At 32.6% G+C, this 23,976-nt stretch overlaps 1 protein-coding gene across 4 annotated transcripts in view; it reads left to right on the forward strand.

Moving 5' to 3' along the window:
• Milt (trafficking kinesin-binding protein milt) overlaps window positions 1–23,976 on the forward strand; it is a 104,727-nt gene that overhangs the window by 33,494 nt on the left and 47,257 nt on the right. For 2 of the 4 annotated variants that reach the window (XM_072020918.1, XM_072020919.1), the window contains 2 exons: window positions 1,228–1,332; window positions 10,269–10,373. In XM_072020918.1, the coding sequence (XP_071877019.1) occupies window positions 1,228–1,332; window positions 10,269–10,373 (210 nt within the window). Of the gene's footprint in view, window positions 1–1,227; window positions 1,333–10,268; window positions 10,374–16,780; window positions 16,975–23,976 lie in introns of those variants that run through there. The other 2 variants (XM_072020914.1, XM_072020917.1) reach the window with 1 other exon arrangement.

Raw genomic sequence — 23,976 nt, forward strand, 5'->3', positions numbered from 1 at the left:
TGCATTATTCCAAGCAAGCATGATTGCCTATCAGATTGAGCGTTGGTATAAGTGGTTTTGTATTTCTAGTTAATTTAGCTTGACAGTATGCAGTAGAATCGATTACATCAGTGTTTCTCATAGTGATCGTTAGACAATGAGAATTGTTCTATTACAACGCAATTTGATTTCTTTCGCCATATATATCACATGCTTTCAATTTAACGTACTTGGATAATTTAGTAATTAATAAACTTCACTGCTGACGATTAAGATAATTAACTACGATAATGTCCCCCCCCTTTTTTTTCTTTTCTTTCCTTTTTCTTTTTTTTTTTTTATCGCCTGCTAATCTCAAACAATCTGATGGAATAATTCATAACAAGACAAATTTGAGAACACTTTTTCGAGTCATGGCACAGCAATTAAGCGTAGCTTGTTAGATCCTGTCGTATTAAATCAGTATATTAGACCCTGTCTTTGTAAGCATACGTATCACGGTTCGATGATCCCACTATGAGAAATTAAGAGGATCGTATAGAAAATAGATACTTTCCAGCTGCATTGTCATAATCACTTCTCGAGAGAACATTCCATGCAATTCATTTCATAAACATATTGTAAAACACGTGTAAAACGTCTGACACTTCCAAGCGGATATGCATCAGAAAATAGTTTCGTTTGAAGGAAATCTTGCACGTGTAAATCTTGCAAGCTTATACGAACAAACTGCTAGAAAATCACATAGAGCATACTATATTTTATTTATAATAACAGATAAATTATAATAATAATTAAATTATATCGGTTTTAATGTTAAGTGATAATTAATTATTCAGCTTTATCAGAAACTTGCACGTAACGAATTGAATGACTAAGGATCGTAGTGGTGTAAGTCAATTCACCGGTTTCTTCGTGAAATAGCGTGCAACGTTCATTGTTACCAGAAATTTATCGTACGTTCTCAGAGCACGAAAACGTATCGTGGAAGAAAGTAAAACTATAACATCGTTAATTAGGAGCAGATGATGTTTGTAGGATTTGAAATGCTAAATTCTGATTCTCGGAATTTCTTGACTTACACTGCCATGATTTTTAACACTCCAATGATACATACGTCTGTGATAGTAAGGGGTAAAATTTTAGTAGGATTTCTTGCAATTCAATTGGTTGTTCATTATAAATGTTAAATGTGATTTGATGGAATAGTAGGAGTAAAATATAAATACGAAATTAATTCTATTGTAGAGGTGTGCAGTGGAGCTGAACTGCCAGAAGTTGAGATCATCAGTTTGCTAGAAGAACAGATACCTCGATACCGCCTGCGAGCCGATACTCTCACTCAATTTCAAGGTAAATATGAACACATTATATATAAATATAATTCACTGCACATAAATATAATTTATTACATTAAAATAAATATAAATATAAATATATGAAGAAAAATGGAAGTACGATGGAACCTCCAGTGTGCTGATTTAGTCAGCAGATGAGAGAATTCTACGATATAGAAATGAATAATAGAAACAGTATCTGTTTTTATCATATTATCATTCTGTATTTCAAGATCAATAATACAAGAACAATGAGAGAGAACGTGATATAAAGTAAATGTAATAAATCTTTTGAATTATTTTAATTTATGGAATTAATTAAATTAAAATGAAAATTGAATGTAATTTAATTAAATGAATTTAATTATTTGTGGATTCTACATCTTCTTTACTGCTGAAACAAATTTTGTTGATATTGACGTCAATGGAAAGTTCGTCTCGTTTTCACGGCCAAACTGTAGCACGCGTTTTCTCTTTTACGTCCACCGTTTTCGATCGATGTATGCGGCATTCCTTTCGATGTCTTTTCGTCATCCTTTTGATAACTTCGCTATTCTATTGGCGTAGAATTGCTTAATCTTCCGAGAAAAAGAATAGTTCCAATTTGTTTTTCCAGTCTTCCAAAGAACACGAGTTCTTATTGTCGAAGGTAGTTTTGTAACGAGCGGGCAAGTGATAGTCTGGGCGTGCAAGATTTCGAGAATATGGTAGATGAGGCAGAACATCCTATTCGAGTTGCATTAATATTTGTCTTGTGACGTTTGACACATGTAGTTTTCCATTGCCCCGGTGATGCATGTTTCAATTCGTGCCAGGCCATCAAAAAAACAAGGAATTTGGAAAATGTTTTACACTCAACAGTTGACTATCAATTAATCATCAATATCGAATTAAATTAATTGAATTATGGCTAAAAGCTATTGTTTAAACTCTTGCATTGTCTTAATGAACCACATTTGAACTAGTGCCTGGCCAACATAAAGGATACTTCGGAAAATGTTTGTATTACACTCAACAGTTGACTATCAATTAATCATCAATATTGGGTTAAAATAATTAAATTGTAATTAAAAGCTATTGTTTAAACTCTTGCATTGTCTTGATGAACTACATTTGAACTGGTGCCTGGCCAACAAAAAGGATACTTCGAAACATGCTTGTATTACACTCAACAGTTGACTATCAATTTATCATCAATATCGAGTTAAATCAATTAAATTGTGGTTAAAAGATATTGTTTAAACTTTTACGTTGTCTTTATGAACTATATTTGAACTGGTGCCTGGCCAACAAAAAGGATACTTTGGAAAATGTTTGTATTACACTCAACAGTTGACTATCAATTAATCATCAATATCGAGTTAAATTAATCAAATTGTGATTAGAAGCTATTGTTTAAACTTTTACCTTGTCTTTATGAAATATATTTGAACTGGTGCCTGGCCAACAAAAAGGATACTTTGGAAAATGTTTGTATTACACACAACAGTTGACTATCAATTTATCATCAATATCGGGTTAAATTAATTAAATTGTGGTTAGAAGCTATTGTTTAAACTCTTGAATTGTGTTGATGTACTATATTTGAACTGGTGCTTGGCCATCAAAAAATAAGGACTTTGGAAAGTGTTTGTTTTACACTCAACCGTTGACTATCAATTAATCATCAATATCGAGTTAAATCAATTAAATTGTGGTTAAAAGCTATTGTTTAAACTCTTGCATTGTCTTGATGAACTATATTTGAACTGGTGCCTGGCCATCAAAAAATAAGGACTTTGGAAAGTGTTTGTTTTACACTCAACAGTTGACTATCAATTAATTATCAATATCGAGTTAAATCAATTGAATTGTGGCTAAAAGCTATTGTTTAAACTCTTGCATTGTCTTGATGAACTATATTTGAATTGAGGCATTCCAACAAAAAAAAGACATTAGAAAATGTTTATTTTACACTCAAGAGTTGACTATCAATTTATCATCAATATCGAGTTAAATCAATTGAATTGTGGCTAAAAGCTATTGTTTAAACTCTTGCATTGTCTTGATGAACTATATTTGAATTGAGGCATTCCAACAAAAAAAAAGACATCAGAAAATGTTTATTTTACACTCAAGAGTTGACTATCAATTTATCATCAATATCGAGTTAAATCAAATGAATTGTGGCTAAAAGCTATTGTTTAAACTCTTGCATTGTCTTTATGAACTATATTTGAACTGGTGCCTGGCCATCAAAAAATAAGGACTTTGGAAAGTGTTTATTTTACACTCAACAGTTGACTATCAATTAATCATCAATATCGAGTTAAATCAATTGAATTGTGGCTAAAAGCTATTGTTTAAACTCTTGCATCGTGTTGATGTACTATATTTGAACTGATGCTTGACCATCAAAAAATAAGGACTTTGGAAAGTGTTTGTTTTACACTCAACAGTTGACTATCAATTTATCATCAATATCGGTGTAAATCAATTGAATTGTGGTTAAAAGCTATTAGTTGTTTAAACTGAGGCCCATCTCGCTACGAAAAACGAAACGAACTTTCTGTTCAAGTCAATACATTGCATTATATTGAATTATATTCTGTTTGTGTCTCAAACTATCTAATTGCATGTCGTCTCTCCTCGTCTCTCCAACGCCATAAACAATTTAAAACAAGAAGGCGTCGTCTTCTGCTTTCACTCTGATCTTCTTTTTCTCAGTACAAAGACTCCGAAACTTCTTCTCAGAATACATATCTAGATACTAGTATTCCTTTATTGCTGATTTACCACAATTACTATAAAACAGCAGAGCATAGATATTTATTTTCCATATGGATTAATATTTTCCTACTTGTCGGAACACCTGAATAATTTTTAATTACACGTTTCTGCTTTTCACGTCATTAATTATCAATCTTCTAAGGTCGTAGATTTCTGCAACTTTTCCGGCATTTCCACGCCTTTTTCTAATTTCTCATGTATCTCTTCTTTCCTTTCCACGCTTCTTACCACACGTTTCCTCTTTGATGTCATTAGACACTAGATGTTAACGCGTACAACATTAGCTTCATATCAAAGTAATAGAAAAGTAATATGAAATTACAGAAAACACACGCAAGTGTCCTTCATGACACAAGCAAAAAATATTCCGCTAATTGAACGTTCGGATAGTGGAATGTTCAAATTCAAACAGAACATTCGACTAATGCAGGTTCCAATGTAATACAAGAGAAGTATCATACAGGGTGACCTGTATCTTTTCGTACAAATTTCTCCACTGTGTTTTATCCCATTCGCAATCGTCGCAGTGTCGAACTGACTGAAACTGCATACAGTGGATGAACGAAAGGTGTCAAGTCGCTCGCTGTGTCTCACAAGACGTGTGCTATTTCTGCATCCGCCTCGAGTGTCTAATTATTTTGTCACGAGCCTTCGTTTATCATTTAGCGATAGTATATTAACTTCTTCCGATCTTTCCATTTCTATTTCTTGAAATATTTATTCTATTTAACATCCCCACATGTCCTTCGGTTCTACGCCATACGATATCCACTGATATCCACTTTTCATCTTTTCTCTTCTTTTTTTTCCTCCCATTGTGAACGCCACAGTGTTCGTCACAAGATTCTCTCCACTTGCTTCAACAATTCCACTGTCTATTCCATTTTCACTGAATGTGACCCATTCAATATGACAGATTATACACGATCAGGTTGCATATGTATGTTCCTCTGATACAGCTCCATCGTCAGGCTCGCTGTTGTCGTTATAAGAAACAGGTCATGCAATTAGAGCCCTGATGAAAATATGTCAGAGTGAAGATTCAGTACTAGCAGCATGTGACCGGCGAAAATATCTCACTCGGAGCTTCACGTACTGCTACGTTGTCGGTAACAACCACCTAATTTGATTTTGACGTAGCGGTGCGTCATCGGTTGCAAATCGATTAACCGTTTGAGTCTGAACCAGCGCTGTTCAGAGTTTGATGTCGAAAAGTCGCAGACTGACGGTACTTTGTATTTCATTGTTATCTTCTCAGTAATTTTTATTGAAGAAAACTTGAAATATTTATAAACTAATAGTACGTATATGTAACAATGTAGATGTATGTGATAAAGTAAGAACCTTTTTCCTCGAACTCAAACGGTTAACACGTTGAATGCCACGGGGGTCACCAATGACCCAGGCACCAAGATTAGTAGAAATACATAATTTGAACAAATGTCAATAGTTATAAATTTTGTATTATTACCGTCGTTACTACAACGGTGTGACGAAATTAACGCAGTATAAAACATATAAAAATAGTTTTATTTATACATGAAATATAGATCTATCATGTGCGCCCCCCACCACTGGCTGTCGAACATGGAAAAACCCGCCTTTTCCGTGTTTTACATCAATGAACGATAACCCTAAGCAACGTTTCCACTCGAAAGATGTTTGATGGCAATTAAGGGCCTTGAGAGTAAAGGAAAAAATGCTAAATCTTGTGAGGGTTCTTTAGGATTATTGCGGGTCCGAATAAGTATGATCGAGGGATGGATTATGGTTTATGGTAGGTTGCGGGACGTAGCAACATAGGACAATTATTTAGCAACGCGAAGAAACAATATGAGATAATTGATAATCGCAAAAAATAAGTGAATCGAGCGAAATTGCACTACAGCGCGATGGGGGTCACCGGTGACCCCAGTGAGATAAATTCATTAATGATGATTATACATCGTAACATATCTCTTGTAGGTAATATTTCAACATTATATGTATCGCATAATAAAAAATTCATCGTGGCCCCACGGCCAAACCTTGTATTGGATTGGCAACTAAGTGATTGCGGATTTGTCAATACCACCTAATGGTAAAATCCGCAATCACTTAGTTGCCAGCCCAATAAAGCTGGCGTGGCATTCGACGTGTTAAGGAGCGTCCAGACGGTCGATATTATCGTCAGCATCTCAGTTTTTTCAGATCGTCGTGCGTAAGAAACTCTGTACACTCACTAGACGATCAATTTGCAAAGTACGACAGAGAACATGTGGCATCCACTTCAGGACCTGATCGTGCGTTCAAAAGCAAGCAAAGTAGACGTGTTCTGTCTGTCTTCGTTTATGAGATGTAACGAATTTTCTATTCTGATGTTGTGTCGTCTAATTAGATTCACAGAAGATGCTTGAAATGACCACTTTGCATTTCAAGGTAAAGCTGTATATGTCTTGTCATGCATCCGGCTGTACGGTTGCTGGTGTTCACCGATTTTGTCGAAGAACTATTTTCCATAGGTTAATTATCATATAAGTTTACAAACGTCGTTGCATCTCATAAACGAAGATAGATGGAGCACATATCTACAGGAACTTTCTCCATTGATTTTAAATGTACATTGGCTCTCAGAGATAGCGCCACATCTTCTGTCACATTCTGTATATTGTCAATACAATGTGTTGAATCTCAAGCATTAAGAATAATATTGGCAATAATATTGATCGTCCGAATTTACGTATATAAACGTAATGAAAACGAAAGTAAAATAAATCCAACAAAAAGCCCATACGTACTTCATGTATTATTCACAAGTTGTATATAAAATCGATCGAATAACGTAAAAGTTGGCAGAGAAAAGAAGACAGATGGAACACATGTTTACAGGAACTTTCTCCATTGATTTTAAGTGTACATTGTCTCTCAGAGATAGCGCCACATCTTCTGTCACATTCTGTATATTGTCAATACAATGTGTTGAACCTCAAGCATTCAGAATGATATTGACAATAATATTGATCGTCTGAATTTACGTAAATAAACTTAGTGAAAACAAAAGCATTTTAAATGTACAATTGGCTCTCAGAGATAGCGCCACATTTTCTGTCACACTCTGTATATTGTCAATACAGTGTGTTGAACCTCAAGCATTCAGAATAATGTTGGCAATAATATTGATCGTATCCAACAAAATCAAAACAATCCAACAAAATCCCATACTTACTTCATGTATTATTCACAAATTGCATATAAAACCGATCGAATAACGTAAAAGTTGACACGGTGTGATTCCTTGTGGAAAAACAAGGGGGAAAATATAGCGTAGAAATTTTTCTTCTCGGCTTAGTTTCGTAGGAAATCGAGTTTGAAAATTTATCAAGTAGACCGGAACATGGCTAATTTCGGATAAGCTAGAACCAAATAATCGACCGGAGGTCGTTGCACGTGCGAAAATAAATTGAAAATGTGGAATAAAATTTTCCTGTTTGTGGTTTCGTTCTACTTTTAAGGGAACTGGTGTATCTTCAAATTTATTTTTCTCTGAAACGAAACGTCCTGTGAACAAATTTCATTTCACATTTTCCGCTTGTTTTCACACGTAGAATGACCTTCTGTCGATTATTAAGACCTGCGCATGTTCGAGTATACTTGACAAATTTTCCAACTCGATTTTCTCGTAAACTAATCCGAGAGTGAAAAATTCTGTGGCACATTTTTGTCGTATTTTTCCACGAAGAATCACACCGTACTGCTATTTCACATGTTGTTAGGTGCAACCCTGTATGTACGTTCTCACGTTTCCATTTCAAAGCGTCGCGTGACCTTATCGATAGAAAACATGTTATCGACATAGTAAAATGTTAAATACATCGCAAAATATCTTGTACCAACGTAAGTACATTTTAGTACACAGATCTACCAAATTTGTTGTGGATTAAATTTTGCAATTGCAGTGTCGATTTTCCTAATTAACTCGTTGTGAAACACGTGTATGCTAATAAGAATATTAGTATTATTAATATAGTATTAATATTGATACAGTATTAGTATTATCTTGTCCCTTATTTTATTATATTTTATATTTTCTTAATGAAGCATTTTTACGAACATTTTGTCACGAGACCTTTTCATCGTATTTCTACGTACAGAGCGCGCTGATAGAGTCTATACAGCAAAATTATAGGACACTCTGCACGCTGAAACAAGTACACGTCGTAGATGTCATTATCACTCGCACATTATCAACAACTATACGTGCTAGTAGTGTAATTTACTTTTGAAACTTTATGATGGCGCATAAGCTGAACTTAATTATTACAGTCTTCGTCAAAGATAAAATAGGCAATTCTGTTACAAAGACCATGTAAATATGACCATGTGTATAGAAAAATATATAGAATGCATTCTGCCAGGAATTTTCTAGTTCTCACTGTTAGTGTGTTTGTTAAAACGTATACTCGTAAGCATCAAACCTATTACATTATAACACTTGCAAATCGTCTTTCAGACTTGTATATAAATCTAATTTAGCCAGCCTATTTTTACACAGCGTTAACTACTTCGCTTACACTTAAATTCTGTAAATTGAGGTTAGACTCGCAATTTTATTATATTGGCTTGTCTCGAATGTTTCTTTCGTTTTATGAGGAAGTAATGGATGCACTACATTTTTCGTTTCGTATTGTTTCGTTGAATTATATATAATCTATATTGTTCTAATAGAATATTCAATAAAATAATAATAGAAAACCAAATAATATAAATAAAAATAATATTACATATAATATAATGTAATACAATTATATTATAATATAATAATATAAAGCAGAAAATATAGTGCATCTATTATTTCATATATTATAAAACGAAAGAAACTTTTGGGGCAGCCTAATACATAAGATATACGTGTTTACAATAAATTGAATAAATTATACAATGAGAAACATTATCAGCGTAAAGAAATAATTACCATTGTCATTTCACTCGAATGTGTTTCATTGTTACGAGTAGTATTATTATGATACTTTATTTAGAATAAATCATTTTTATTTACGAAGTAATACGAAAATTTGTTATGACAATGCAAAAAAATTGAAGTTTCCGAAAGGAATCAATATTTTTTCGTTTAATTTAACACATCTGTAATATTCCGACTTGTAACCTTACGTAATGACTGTTATGTAAGTAACGTTGGTTGCTAATGATCCAAATGTCTTGATGCAACCAAAAAATCTAAATAAAAACAAAATATTTTTATTATACACACGTGCATGAGTATGCGTGTGTTTTACCTCTCTCGTTTACTATAATTAGGCTCCAGATTTTTATACATTTATGGAAAACTTGAAAGTGCAAAATTACGCAGAATGTGTATAATGTGAAAAGATGTACAGGGTGTCTCATTTTCATCGAGCCAAACATCTCTTAAACTATGTATTATCCGAAAAAGTGACCCATTATTGGATAAAACACGTGTTTCAAATGGGACGTCTTGTGATGGCCATCAGATTTGTCTAGACGTTCTCGAGATCTTCAGGTGATCTTTGTTCCTGTGAATGGAACTGTACATTTTTTTATACGCCATCCTATGCAGTTTTTAATTCTCTAGAAGAAAGTATTAAGGTACTTGTATCTGAAAATGCTTGGTTTAAAAGATATCTCAACGTTAACTTCGTTAAATTGTGGGTGTACGATAAGCTTCACAAGATCGAAGTTAAAATATCTTTTGAACTGGTCGTTTTTTCACCCAAGTACCTCAATACTTTTTTGTAGAGAACTAAAAAATACACCGAATGGTTATAAAAAAATGTATAGTTGTATTTAAAAAAAACGAAGATTACCATGAAATGTCGAAGGTGCGTCCACCTACATAAGATTAGTGGCTATCATAAAATAGACTACTGGGAACAAAGTAAGTTTTATTTGAGACACTTTCTCGAATAATGTGTAGCTTGGGAGATATTTGCGTGAATCGATAATGATAAGGCAATTTGCATTGAAATATTCGAAGTACATTTCTTTCTATAATGCTTGGTAGCTAAACCAATTTTCTACCTAGGTTCTACTTTCTCGATTATATTCTCGAACATGTGAATTTGTATAAAATTGTCTAATTGTAATTGTTATTTTCTATTTTTGTCGCCAAATATATTTAAGCGTTTTATAAATATTCGTATGACTGATATTATTTATTGTTTATAGGATACGAGAACTCGGATTGGTTCATCCCTTCACCGGCCCTAAAATCAATAGACGTTGACTTAAAATTGTCACCGGAGCAAATCCGGGAGACTCTCAATTATTTCAGTAAGTAATTGTTTATATCAATTCTTTTATCACCGTCTTTCCTGCTTCTCTACGCTAAATATTAGGCAAATCGCTTTATATTGGTAAGTGTTACATCGTTTATTATACAGGGTGGTCCACCTAACTTTATCACCTGAAATATATCGCTCGATTTTGATAATATTAAGAAAAAAAATGTTTCAGGTACAAGTTGAATGCTTTCGAGAGGGACGTAATTTGGTATGATTAGCTTTGTCCTAGATGAGAGCGTAGAGGGCGTATGAAGGTCACCGATGTTCCTTTCTTTTCTTCTTTTTTTATTTTTCATGGAATCATGAATTTTTCAATATTTTTTAAAAATTCAACATTTTTTAAACATCTCCCATTCGCCAGGAAAAATTTCATGTCACCCCAGTTATACAGGGTGTCCCACCTAACTCTGTCATCCTTAATTACTCTCTTATTTGCGATGATACAGAAAAATTTCTCAGGTAAAACTTGTTTGGTATCGACTACTTTTATTTATTTAACCTTGCGGCGATCTTGAAGCGTCCTGTAAAGGCGATGTTAAAGTCTTTAAACGCGTACCTCTGTCTTTTATTACGTGTGGTCTTAGCCGACGTTCAGATGTTTTCAAAACACTACAAACTCGTGTGTTTCGCGCTATCCATCACTATCGGGATGCGGACTTTAACACATTGACGCCGGCGCTGCTATTTGTGTTTCTCGCCGTGGAGCAGCGCTCGTATTCATGTTTATAATAAGTTCATAATATTGAATTGTTATATTTTAAAGTAAATCCTACTTTTTTCAATTAATATACGTTAAATTTCCATTGTTTAAATTTTCAAGCAAATGGCAATTTTTTCAAGTTACTAAACGAACTACATTTTTTCTGGTGTGCACCGTCTGATGAAACATTCAAGCGTGAGCCACCGGTGGTACACGCCGGCGTGAACGTGCTAAAATTCAATGCGCCACACGCATTAACGTTACCTGGTGTACACTATGATCACGCATAAAGATTTTCATAATACTATCACTGATGTGGCATCATCGAAACACAAGATAGCAGTTTTGTAACGTGTCCAGAATAGTCAATCCGTTTTGAGCAGTTATTTTCAGCTAATTTCCTAATATCGAATTTCTTGTATGTCGAAGTTAAAAGTTTATATCTCGATAGCATGTGCTACGAAGGACACAAGTTTGCACTTTTTTGAATACGTCTGAATGTCAGTTACGAGACGAACCTAATGAAAAATGAAGGCACTCATTTAAAAATTTGTATGCCATCTTTGCTATACGTCTGAAGGCCATCCTAAGGTTAGATAGACAAAAGCACAGTACGCCCTTATAGATACCAAATTTCGACCGAAACGTTCTCTTGTATTGTCGCAAATAAACGAGTAATTAAGTGTAACAGGGTGAGGTAAGAAAACTTATATACATAAAAAGGTACATACATTAAATACACAGAATGGACAATATATAACTGACTGATTCTCACTGTCGATAACGTCTAGACGAAGTAAAAAAACAACAGTCTTTTTTAATACGAGTCATTTATTAATATTTGGAAATCATGTATGGAATCATGATATGAGGAAGATGTTTGCCTTCGGACGCTGTACAAAGTCAGCCCTGTCAGTCGTATTTTTGTTACATCTTCGCACGTTTCGACAGTTATGTTCGCTATCGCTTCTCGAATAGCATCTTTTAGCTGCTTGATTGGCTTTCGTTTATCGACATGCACTGTACTTTTGATATAACTTCGTAAGAAGAAACCCGCTGCAATAGAATCAGGCGATCTTTGATGGCCGGACGATACCGGCAGAGTAATTTGTGTGAGGTCATCGTTATCGACGAATTACTTTGATAAAGTGTTTTGACAATTCTTCCCCGCTCTCGAACTGTGTAACGCTGGATGATTATTTTGTCGTACGTCCATGATACGATTGTTAAAGCGGAACAGGAGATGATGCATCGTTTCGCAATGGCGGGACTTTGAAATCGGTCAGTCAGTTATATATTGTCCACCCTGTACATATAAAACATTAATCGACGGTAAATTAAAGAAGATTAATTCTAAAAAATTCTTTGTTACATTTATAATTGTATCATTTATTATCACCTATTAGAGCAGAATTAAATTTGCATATCGGTGAAACAGATGTGCTTGTTTAGTTTTGCATAAAGGATTAAATTCTGGCTGAATATTTGATATAACAGAGTACGTTCAATGTTTTTCAAAGTTAATCGATATTTTCATTTTGCAATCGTCAACGATGATGTTATCCTTCTGCAGTAGATACCTAGCATAAAATAGTGATAAGTGTGTGTTTAAGGACATTTTAGAAATTATTGGAAGTTCTGTATTCATTCTAAGCAAAAATTCATTCAAACCGCATTTATGAAAGAATGCTGTTGTATACCTATGTCAATTAATCACTTGGTCCTTCGTTGACAGATGATGGACATTTTTTAGTTCACCGATGTGTGACGGTTATAAAAGTTTCACGACCTCGTAACTCTGTTACACGATCCTATATAGGATTACGACTCATAGTTTAAGAAGCCCTGCAGCAATCGATGCATCTTGTCGTCCCCAATAAAAGAGTAAATTAGCCAAACGTGCAATAACATATCGTTTTTCAAACGTTATTCTTGGAAAATAAATCACAACAAAACAAGCTTCCTACGGTTATTCGTATATTTACGCTCAATTTGAGACCACTTCTATACTCATAACGCTATGAACAAGTTTCTCTCTCGAACTAACCTTAAAAAGGACAGAAGTTATATCTAATATGGAACATGTACACAAAGATGTAAGACTGACACGAGGTACTACATTTTCATGGAAAACAAAGAATAGTTTTATTCTCGTCCTACTTTATTCTTCTTTGGTAATAAAATCACATTTTAAAAGAACCACATTAAGAAATAGATGCTTACAGTAGTGGTAAATGCAAGTATCAAACTGGACTGCAGCACAGCAGATTCTTGTCCACTTGAAAGTAGTTTGCTGCTTTCAGATACCCCATTTTCTTTTCTCCAATGATTTTTATGGCTCGAGCCACCTTCTTCTCATGACTTTCTTTCCTGTTGATTTTCCTAATGCTGCAAGAGAGTATCCTGATGTTCCCCTAAATAACATAACCTAGAAATGCAAATATGGAATATTGTGTAACTGCACCAATACTGGGTGTCCATATTTGGAATTGCACGAAGTTGAAAACACGATATTCAGCTTATACTTAGTTCAGTTTGTACGTGAGCAACAACAAATAAGTATGATAAAATAATAAGAAACACGAAAAGGGAAAAAGGAAGAAACACGTTACATTTACACAGCGTCGAAAGTTTTCGAACATCGACAAGGTGAAACGATCATGCTACGATGTTGTTATACGTTCGCTCGACCGATGAACCACAACACGTACGATAACAAAGTGATTGAGTGAGATCATCTGTAGGCGTTCGAGGAATATTCATTTGGGAGATTTTTAAAAATACCATTATAGTTCCATATTAGGTATAATATTGCGTAGTATTTAATACATTTATAGTATTTTAGGTTATACGATACAGTATTTCGATACATATTGTTATATCGAAAAAATATCACTTTTAAAAATAGCAATTAAAATTTAATTTATGAAAATTTAGGAAGGAGAGACTATCTTTGTCTGTCATACGTTAAGTATGACAAATTGAAGTAAAAATATCAACTAAACTAATCAATAATACAATGCTAAATAAATATAATACAATAGTATAATATATATTAAATAATAGTAAATAAATAATAAATAAACATTACTTTTACTTGTAAATAGTACCTTTCTTGGAAATGATGTCCAGCTGGATCGACTAACGTTTTAAGAACACACGTGATCCCATCGAAAAAAGCATCGGTGACCTTCGCATGTCTTCTACGCATTCGTCTACCAAAAGTATAGTCGCAGCAAATTATATTCCCCTCGAAATCATTCAACTTGTACGTGAAATAGTTTTGAAATGCCATGAAAAACAAGCGAGATGTTACAGGTGATGAAGTTACAGCTGGACCACCCTGTATATGGGACTTACCGATGTCACACGGTGATGGCGATTTTTTTTTTTAAGAAATCGATCGTTCTACGGATAGCGTACGAAGAAAATGAGGTACATAGCACCTTTTAAAGCAGCACTTTTCACGAGCTACGTAACAATGGGTTTTTAACCGAAAAAGACACGAGAAAGTAAAATTGTGCGCGCTATTTTTCTCAGAATTCTCTTGCAGCGCTAAGAGGAACTTACGACGAGGAAACTGTGCGTCAACTCTCTTAATCCTCAAATATTTCGCCCTCGAATTTCGCACAGGAAATTGCAGATTGTTTATCGTCTTCGTAAATCACATTTAGAACGTATTGTTAGTTAGCGTATTTTTTTTTTTTTTTTCTTGATCGATAAGGTAGCAATTTCATCGATAAAATTCTACCTTTATCGTTCGCTCGTTATCGTTAATTTGCGATAATGCTCCTTGGACGTCGTCATTAGCGATTGATTCCTCTCCTTGAGCATCTTATTTTTGCTAGTTTTGGTTTCGTACGTTCGGCCGAATTATTCAAAGAATTTGCTGTTATTTATCGGGAAATGCGCGATGCTCGAACCTCCCTCTCAGCTTATCTCTCAGCTTCACGGATTTTGTAGCTTGCTTCGTTTCTATATTTAATCTTTGCTTCGCTAACATTTCAAAATTAAAGATTACTTTAACTCCTTTCATTTACTAAGAAGACTGCCGTTTCCTTGAAATACATACGTATGCACATTTTAGTGAAAACAGTCGATGCAGGTACATATTTAATAATTCATATGCAAAGATATTTCCATCTTATATTCAAACGTAGCCAGAAGGTGAATAATTACCTATATCATAAGATTATGAGCGATTTAAAGCGCAATGAATAATTCATTATTACAGATGTACACGAAGAATTATGGTCGTATGTTTCTAACATTATACGAAAAGTTTTATCAATAAGTTCGTATCTGAATCTTATTCATAAATCGTTATCTAAATACTTTTATCAAATTAACTTTTTACAAGTTTTATACGTTCTTTGCGATCACTCAAATATCTCTATTTAGGTATACGAGAGTAGTATATTACGCAGATATATTACACAACTTATTAGGTGTTTCTAAGAATTGGAACAAGCTGTAGCGTTGAAACGTGGAAGATAGAAAAAATTTTTATTAGGAAAAATTTGTTTATTTCATTTTATTTTTATTATTTTATTTTATTTTATTTTATTTCACTTTATTTTATTTTTATTATTTTATTTTATTTTATTTTATTTTATTTTATTTTATTTTATTCTATTTTATTTTATTTTATTTTATTCTATTTTATTCTATTTTATTCTATTTTATTCTACTTTATTCTATTTTGTTTTATTTTATTTTATTTTATTCTATTTTATTCTATTCTATTTTATTTTATTTTTATTATTTTTATTATTTTATTTTATTTTATTCTATTTTATTTTATTCTATTTTACTCTATTTTATTCTATTTTATTCTACTTTATTCTATTTTATTTTATTTTATTTTATTCTATTTTATTCTATTTTATTTTATTTTATTTTATTTTATTTTATTTTATTTTATTTTATTTTATTTTTATTATTTTATTTTATTAGGAAAAACACGTGTTTGTGGGAGTGAGGCGTATCAAAGATTTCAAGGTCACCTCTATTTTTTTTTTTTCAATGGAACATATTTTTTTTATATATCATTCCATGTGTCTTTTCATTCTCTGCAAAAAAGTATTAAGGTACTTGGGTCGAAAAATGGACCTATTTTTGATATATCAAATTTGGTGAAATTAGAATTGAGATATCTTTCAAATTTATATCATTCATCGACTCAAGTACGTTAATAATTTCTGAAAATTAAGAAATGCATCGAGTGGTTTATAAAAAATTACGGAGACTCGTTTGAAAAAAGTGTGCAACGTGCTTCGCAACTGCACCGGTGTGTCTGCGAGAAAAACTAGCACGGTAGTAAGATAGAGCGTGTTAAACAGTGCAAACTTTTTCTCTACGACTTTTCTCAATCTTCACTTGCGACGGAGTTACAACCTGTTCCAGTTATTATTATGAAAATACTCTTTATACTAATATTTTGTTTTGCAATCTAAGATTCGCGTGATATATTAATTCTGCTAAAAGGATATTTACAGCAAAAATGGTTTGTATAGATACTTCTAAATACATTTGTTCTTTATTTAAAATATCGTTTTACGTCTCCGTGATAACAAGTCACATGCAATTAGGCGCTCTTTTGTCGGATATCCAATCGTAAGAGCCGCCCGGAAGAGTGCTCGACCAATCAGAGCGCTCGACCCGGCAGTGCTGCTGGAATTCTATATAACGTACTTTAGTCGCCGCTCGTCCTCCACGTTGGAAGGACGTCGTGCGCGTCTGTTTTTCGTCGATATTGTATCTAAAAGAACTCGTCTAATCTTTTGGCAAGCTGACGTACTTCTTTCAGTTAGTGTTTATCAAAGAAAAGTGGTCTAGTGCAGTGAACTATATCTTAAGATGTGGCAATTATAAGTGAAGTGTTGCTATGGTGAACTTTTATTTCACATATTTTTCATCATGACGTATTATCCGGCATCTACACGCATAGCTTTTTCCTAACTCTCTACGATGTATATACGCATAACGTTTTATATAATCTTGGATGAAAATTTCATTCACACGATGATTGATTCGTAGCTATTTCTCGTGAATTAATGCCACAGTGAAAATTCGACAGTTCGCTCATTTATAATTTTCGCAATATAATCGGGATTAAAATTTGATCTGATATTTTATTATGTGTTTCATGTATTGTTTCGTATGCGAAGCCTGATACTAATTCGAATGCAGTGCAGCTTACTGCAGTATTTACATATCGTATATTCATTTACTGCTTTTAAGAAAGTGATTGCTAATATTGAACACCGGAACAATAAACGTTACGTTTCCGTAATAAACATGCTTTGTCATAAAATTTTTACTTGGAATTTCTAATTTAAATCTTTGTGTGAGAAATAAGTAAAACAGTAGAATATTTCTTCAATTTAAATTGGTTAGTTTAAAGTTAGTCAATGTTTAATAGATTGGAATGTTTGGAAATCTACTGCCCTTTCGATCAGGTTAGGTTAAAATGATCCTTAGAAAATAATTTCTTTTCTTAGTTATTGAGATAGATTAATTTGCACCTTCTTTATAGCAAATTAATTGATGTTTTGTAAAACAGTAAAGATATTCATTCTAAAAGTTAATTTTATAATTATTAAAAGATACTTGAAAATGTAGACTTGCCTTTCAAAGCATGCGTATTCGGATGAAGTGAGGTTAGGTTTGAAGAATAACATATTTTCTTCAAGTTTCACGACAAAAATGAAAAAGATTCGCATGAGATACATTTACATTTACGAATATCATTAGTTATAATGGGATTGGGTTAAATTAAATCGAAACTCGCATCGATTAGATTTTAAATATGTACTGCTTTTCAGGTTATACACTAACTTCACGATACTCTATCGTGTTTTGAACTGTTAAAATAATGCTTTATATCTTTCGTTATTTAACATTATCCAATTGTGATATAACTTTTGCATATCGTTGTTACATAACTGTATAACATCATTTTATCTTTATAAACATGTCGTTGATAACGTGATAAATTTCAAAGATCCTTGGCTGTTAACAGCAATCGAAGATTATTTGTTGTATAAAATTTAACAGAAATATATAAATATATTCTGCATTCATTGTTTAGTGTCGAATATGTACACGATTATTATATGTGTATTGGTATGCAATTAATAGAGATGTGCATATTGTGGTTGTAATTGTACAAACATTTTGAGAACAGTGACTAACCGACGTTATTGAGATTAACACGAATCGTTTCATTTTACAAGTAAATGTGATAAAAGTTAAATACAATTTTTCGATTCCTTATTATCGTAAAAAGAAAATTACAGGCTATTCGTCGAACAAATTAATCGTTGAAAGAATATAACAATAGTAATTTTATCTGTACTTTAGGCCTATTACAGCCTATTACAAGGAGGTTGTTGCCTTCTTATTCCTAATTTCTTACGCCATATTATATTATTTGAATGAGCTCTTAGTTACCGTATTATATTGATATTTTATTGTGTTTTATTAACTCTTTCTAAATCAATGGAATAATTTCTTAATAAAATTAACGATCGTATAATTTGTGTGAATGGTTGGCGAACATGGAGGTCGTTTTCGTGATTTCAGAGCTTAAATAGAAATATAACGTATCCAAACCTGCATTAATCAACGGCTATTCTTGCGCTCCGATTATTTTCCATGTTTAAATACTTTTTTTTTGTAAGGAACACTTTAATGGACATTGTAATAAGAAGTCATTACGTTCTATCGTAAGAATAAAATCCTTGCTTTCACGTCAATTATATTTGATGAACACGTGTTTAATAACATTTAAATAAAAGGTGTTCCATTCATTTAGATTCAGCATATCTGAAACATTAGCTATATAGGAAAGACGTGGGATAAAAATTTTCTTTTTTTTTTTTTTTGTGTAGCAAAAACTGACCCAAAAAGTCACCTATTTCTTGCCCCACGATTTTGGAACTGTATTTCGTGTCGAATGATCCTTTATGGTGAAACATTACCGCAATAAATTTTCAAGTTGAGCTGACAATTAGTTTCTGAGACATGGGAGGTCAAAGATGTGAAAATCCATTAATTTGTCAGCTCATACGTTTCGACGTACGAACTTTTACGTCAGTTTGATAGCTTAAAGGATAGGTGCTAGAGATTTTGTCGACTGTTAACAACGAATTTGAACTTACGTTTGTAAAATTCACAATGGCGGATTCAATATGGCGTATGATATATTTAAAGAACACCTGCTACTACAGCGACATTTATCTTTTTTTATTTTGTTTCGTAGAAATGGTGATGGATACATTACGTATGTTAGGATTGCATATGTATATGAATCCGATAATATTGACCATATTCAAGGAACTATGCAATTTTTATCAAGTGACTTGCCAACTGTCGGACCACCACTTTCGCGCGTGTGGTAATACTCTTGCGATTAATTCTCGTCTGGTTTTAATCTTATCGACAAGTATGAAACTGCGGTGATGTTTCCCGCTATAATAAAATAATTATTATCGAAACCACAAATAATTATTGCAATTAAAATAATTGTTATTAAAACTATAAATATTACTTCAGTTTCGAAAATTCACTTTATAACTTTTTACGTTGCGAATATTAGATCAAAGTATTATAAAAATTAGAAGTCGAAGCGTACGAGTTTTGAAAATCTTTATTTATATTTAAAATATTAAATATTTAAAAATCTGACATAAACGCAGCATGAATTTTTCCACTGATTTGAGACAATTGTATCTAACCTAAGAATTGATGAAAAAATTAGCGGTGCAGATGTTAGGTTTTTGGAAATTTTCATTTAGTAATAAATTTTTCTTGAGGGGTGGACAAAGGAAAATTCTCAAATAGTTGAACAAAATTTGATAAACGTTCGTTTCTTGTAAAAATTGGCATTTGGGCGTGCGAAATTCACTAAGTTGGGATACTGTCCTTTGACTGTTCAACCGCTAATTATTATTTGGCAATGATAACTTCTATTAATATTTTTCTTGAGTCTTCCTTGTACTTTTTGGCTGGTTTGTTAATTCTTTAATGAGGGGACTGTCGTGATCTGCATTTCTGTTTTCGTGTTTTGCCGCATGAGAACCAATCACGTGCTTGATGAATGGTATCTTGAGTTCTCAAGACCATTCGAAGATGTGTTTGTTATAATTTGAAAGAGGGACATTGAACATTCCAAAGACGGAAGATCGTCTGGCGACGATATCTTTTTTATTTTGTAGCACCAGTTATGCATGTAAAATTAACGATATAAAATTTGATTTTATTGCTAGCCTCTGACTTTGCGTCTAAGGACCATTTTTTACTCGTTTACGTACACTTGGCAGAAATTAAAAAAACGTAACCGTTGCTTGGAAATTACTGTATATTTTTTATCTTCTCAGATACATTGATAATGATTAGAATTAAAAATACGATAAAGGGACATGAAATTATAATATCGTTGTTTGTCGATTATACTCTCGTAACATCTGCAGTTAATATTGATATCGAGAGAACAAGATAAAACCTAGGGACAAAAGTTAAGAAACTTGCCTTTTTTGAATTATATAACCACTTCTAACAAAACTTAAATAAAAAAATAATGTAGGAAGACGTTGAGCAACCCTTGGGTTTGATGACAGCATGCCATCTGTGTGGCATTAATTCAATTAATCGAACATAAACCCCAGTCGGTATATTATATCATAATTTTGTAGCTTTTGTGTTAATTACCTTTTATTTCTAATTAGGTATAATTTAATTTCCCAATTGGCGTCTAACGTGCAATCCCACAAATGTTCAGTTGGGTTCCAGTCAGGAGATTCCCTTAACCACTTAATTATATCAACATTCTGTTGCAGAAGAAATGTCTTGATTAATTCAACGTTTCAGGTCACTGTCGCGTTGCCATTTTCTCGTTTGCAAATGGCGATATACGCGTTTGTAAGATAACGCGATTCGCGAATTTGTTGTTTCTCTCATGTGTATTAGCGGGCCAGGGCTACCAACCCGACACCTCGTGACATTATCACTAGCAAGTTTCACTCTTGGTTTTAGATATTTAACGTTAAAACTTGTTGCATGTTCGTGTACGGTCTGCTATCCCTTTATGGGTATTTTTAGTTCCATTGAATATATCTCAGAAGATAAAAAAAGAAAAAATATATATACAGTAATTTCCATGGAATTATTGTATTTGCTAATTTTTATAGTAAGTGTATGTGTAATGATCAAAACCGTGAGAACTCTTCCTTTTATTCCTTGTATTTATACCATATATACTCCATTTACATTTTCGTTAAGTGGTTCTTCTTTTATTACATATTATATGAATTATGTGAATCCTAATTGATTTATTACGCTAACAGGAACTATCTATACATATCCAAACACTCTTTGTATGCAACGTTCGCAACGTCGACGATATTCTTCGAATAAAATGTCAAAGATCCAAGCTAACCATATTCTGAAATACACATTTATTTGTTGCCTGACTATGACACGATCGCCATAATACAGCACAAATTCTTTGTTCGCGTTCGCCTGCTATGTGCTATCGCGTGCAGTTTCAAGTGCTTGTTGTTTCAAAGATAGCAATAACGTATTAGTGAATTTGATCGAATCCTTTGTATATCAGAGATACAATTTTTGTTATTCCATCGAAATCTTCCGCGAAGTATTGTTATTAGCGACGAATTCCTTTAGTGTTACATGGAAACGGGCGCTTATGGTAGAATGGTATATAACACGAGGTGCCCGGTATCATTCGTTTAATACTCTTCCAATCTTTCCGTACATTTTCAATATCGTTGGTATATTTACAGAATAAAAAGGTTTATGAATTTATTATTCACGTTAATTAATATTGTTTACTTTTATAAGTTTCACCGTTGGTTTTTTTGTTTCGCTATAAATTAATATTATATATTTACGTTAATTCTGATTAAATTTCAGAATTATACTATATTTTTCATCGAAAGTTTATTTCTTCTTCTTCAATTTCATGATTGCTCTTGCTCGTTACATAGATATAGTAAGTTTCACGTAAGTTTGATCATAATATTATGATTTTGGTATCTAGAGATAATATTAACACTAACCTTACCAGGCTCGTTCAAATGACCAGTTTCAACGTTTCATTTAAAATTGTACATTCATTGTTATGACTTTATATGAATTCTTACATTAATAAAAATTGAGAAATGGATTAATCAGATAAGATATTACTATTGTCCTCTTTTATTACACTGTCCCATCCAGTACAGATAATTTATGAGGGACACAAAATACTCTTCTTTAAGAAGCAAAAGATAAACCACGTAAACATTTAGACTATCATTTATGATAGCTTGTCAGTGTTATCGATTAGAAGTTGAATGGTCTTTTAAATTTTGTTATGTCTTGTGCGAAACAAAAATGCCCATCTCATTCCACCTCTCCCCTAGTAAGTTCTTGTTATATTTTTTTTATAGTAAGTATAATTATATATATATATATTTTTTCTACAGTTCTATATAGTGTAATTATTCTATATAATTACTAAGACATGTATACTGATAATTTTACGTTAAATTCATATAATGAGCGAGATTCATAACGGCAAATAATTTAACTTTGCCCTGAGAGGTTTTTTTCATACAATTGTAGATAAAACAGATACCTAGGTGATCTCATTCAGTTGAGACAGCCTGCGTAAATCCGAGTGAAGCAACGAGTTAGTCCGTGGTTGAATTCGCGACTTATCAGGGAAAGGAATTTCTCAAGTCTTGTAGCCGATTTTCTCAGAGAATTGCGCAACAATCAATTAGACGATGAATTAAGCTTTCCTTGTTAAAGAAAAACCGTGTAATTCTTTAGACACGTCCCCCTTCGAGTAGTTCAACGCTTTCTCATAGAAATAATCCGTCAGCTAAATGGAATAGGAAAAGAAAATGCGATACGTATAATGGTTTATTGTTTTCGAAACTACGGTGCGGCTCTTTCACACCAATTTATTGCCAGCAATTTAATTAATGCATATAATTTAATCAGCGTGCACGGAAATTCTACGTTATAATACTCGATTTTTGCTTGTTCTTAGGACCGCAGAAAAGTATAAAGAGACGTATTAAAATTTGCGGGATACTTGCTATCGATGATCATCGTAAAAGAACTGTGATATTATATTTTTTGATTAATTTTGGTTCGTTATTAGCTGGCAAGCAATAATCATCAATCATACAGTGTTTTATTTTCGATTTCAACCTCTTATCTCGTTGAAGAAATTCCAAAAAATATGCGGACGTCTGTTAGAACGTTTATTTATTGTAGCTACAGCGCGTTTAAGAAATGATGGATAGAAATTTGGGTACAGGAGGAAAATTATTCAAACTTATATTGTTAATATGCACGTTACTGACATGTAATTTATTTTAACATTAACACATTTTAGTCTAATACTGTCTAATTTTATCTGATACTGTAAATTTGTATCATAAATATGTATATTGAAAATATATTATCATAATTCAACCGAGGATATTTATGCAAATTTTTATTTGTGAATGCAATTAAGGAAATAAAATGAATACAATTAATACAATGCAATTAATTCATGTAATGAATACAATATATAATACAATTAATTCATATAATGAATACAATACAATACAATTAATTCATATAATGAACACAATACAATTATGGAAATAAAATTGAAGATTCGTCTCACATTTGTGCACCAAAGTAGAGAAAAATGTTTATATTTGATATTAACGATAAAAAAAAGTTGAATCAGAATAGATGTTCAAAATGGCCTAAACGAAATTCTAACACTAAAACTATGAAGTGTTCCCACTATTTACAAGTATATATCGTAACGAATATTTTGGATTATTTTATGAACTTTTGCGTCTTACGTGAATCTTGTTCC

Source organism: Bombus fervidus, chromosome 18 (assembly GCF_041682495.2).
Source record: "Bombus fervidus isolate BK054 chromosome 18, iyBomFerv1, whole genome shotgun sequence".
NCBI lineage: Eukaryota > Metazoa > Arthropoda > Insecta > Hymenoptera > Apidae > Bombus > Bombus fervidus.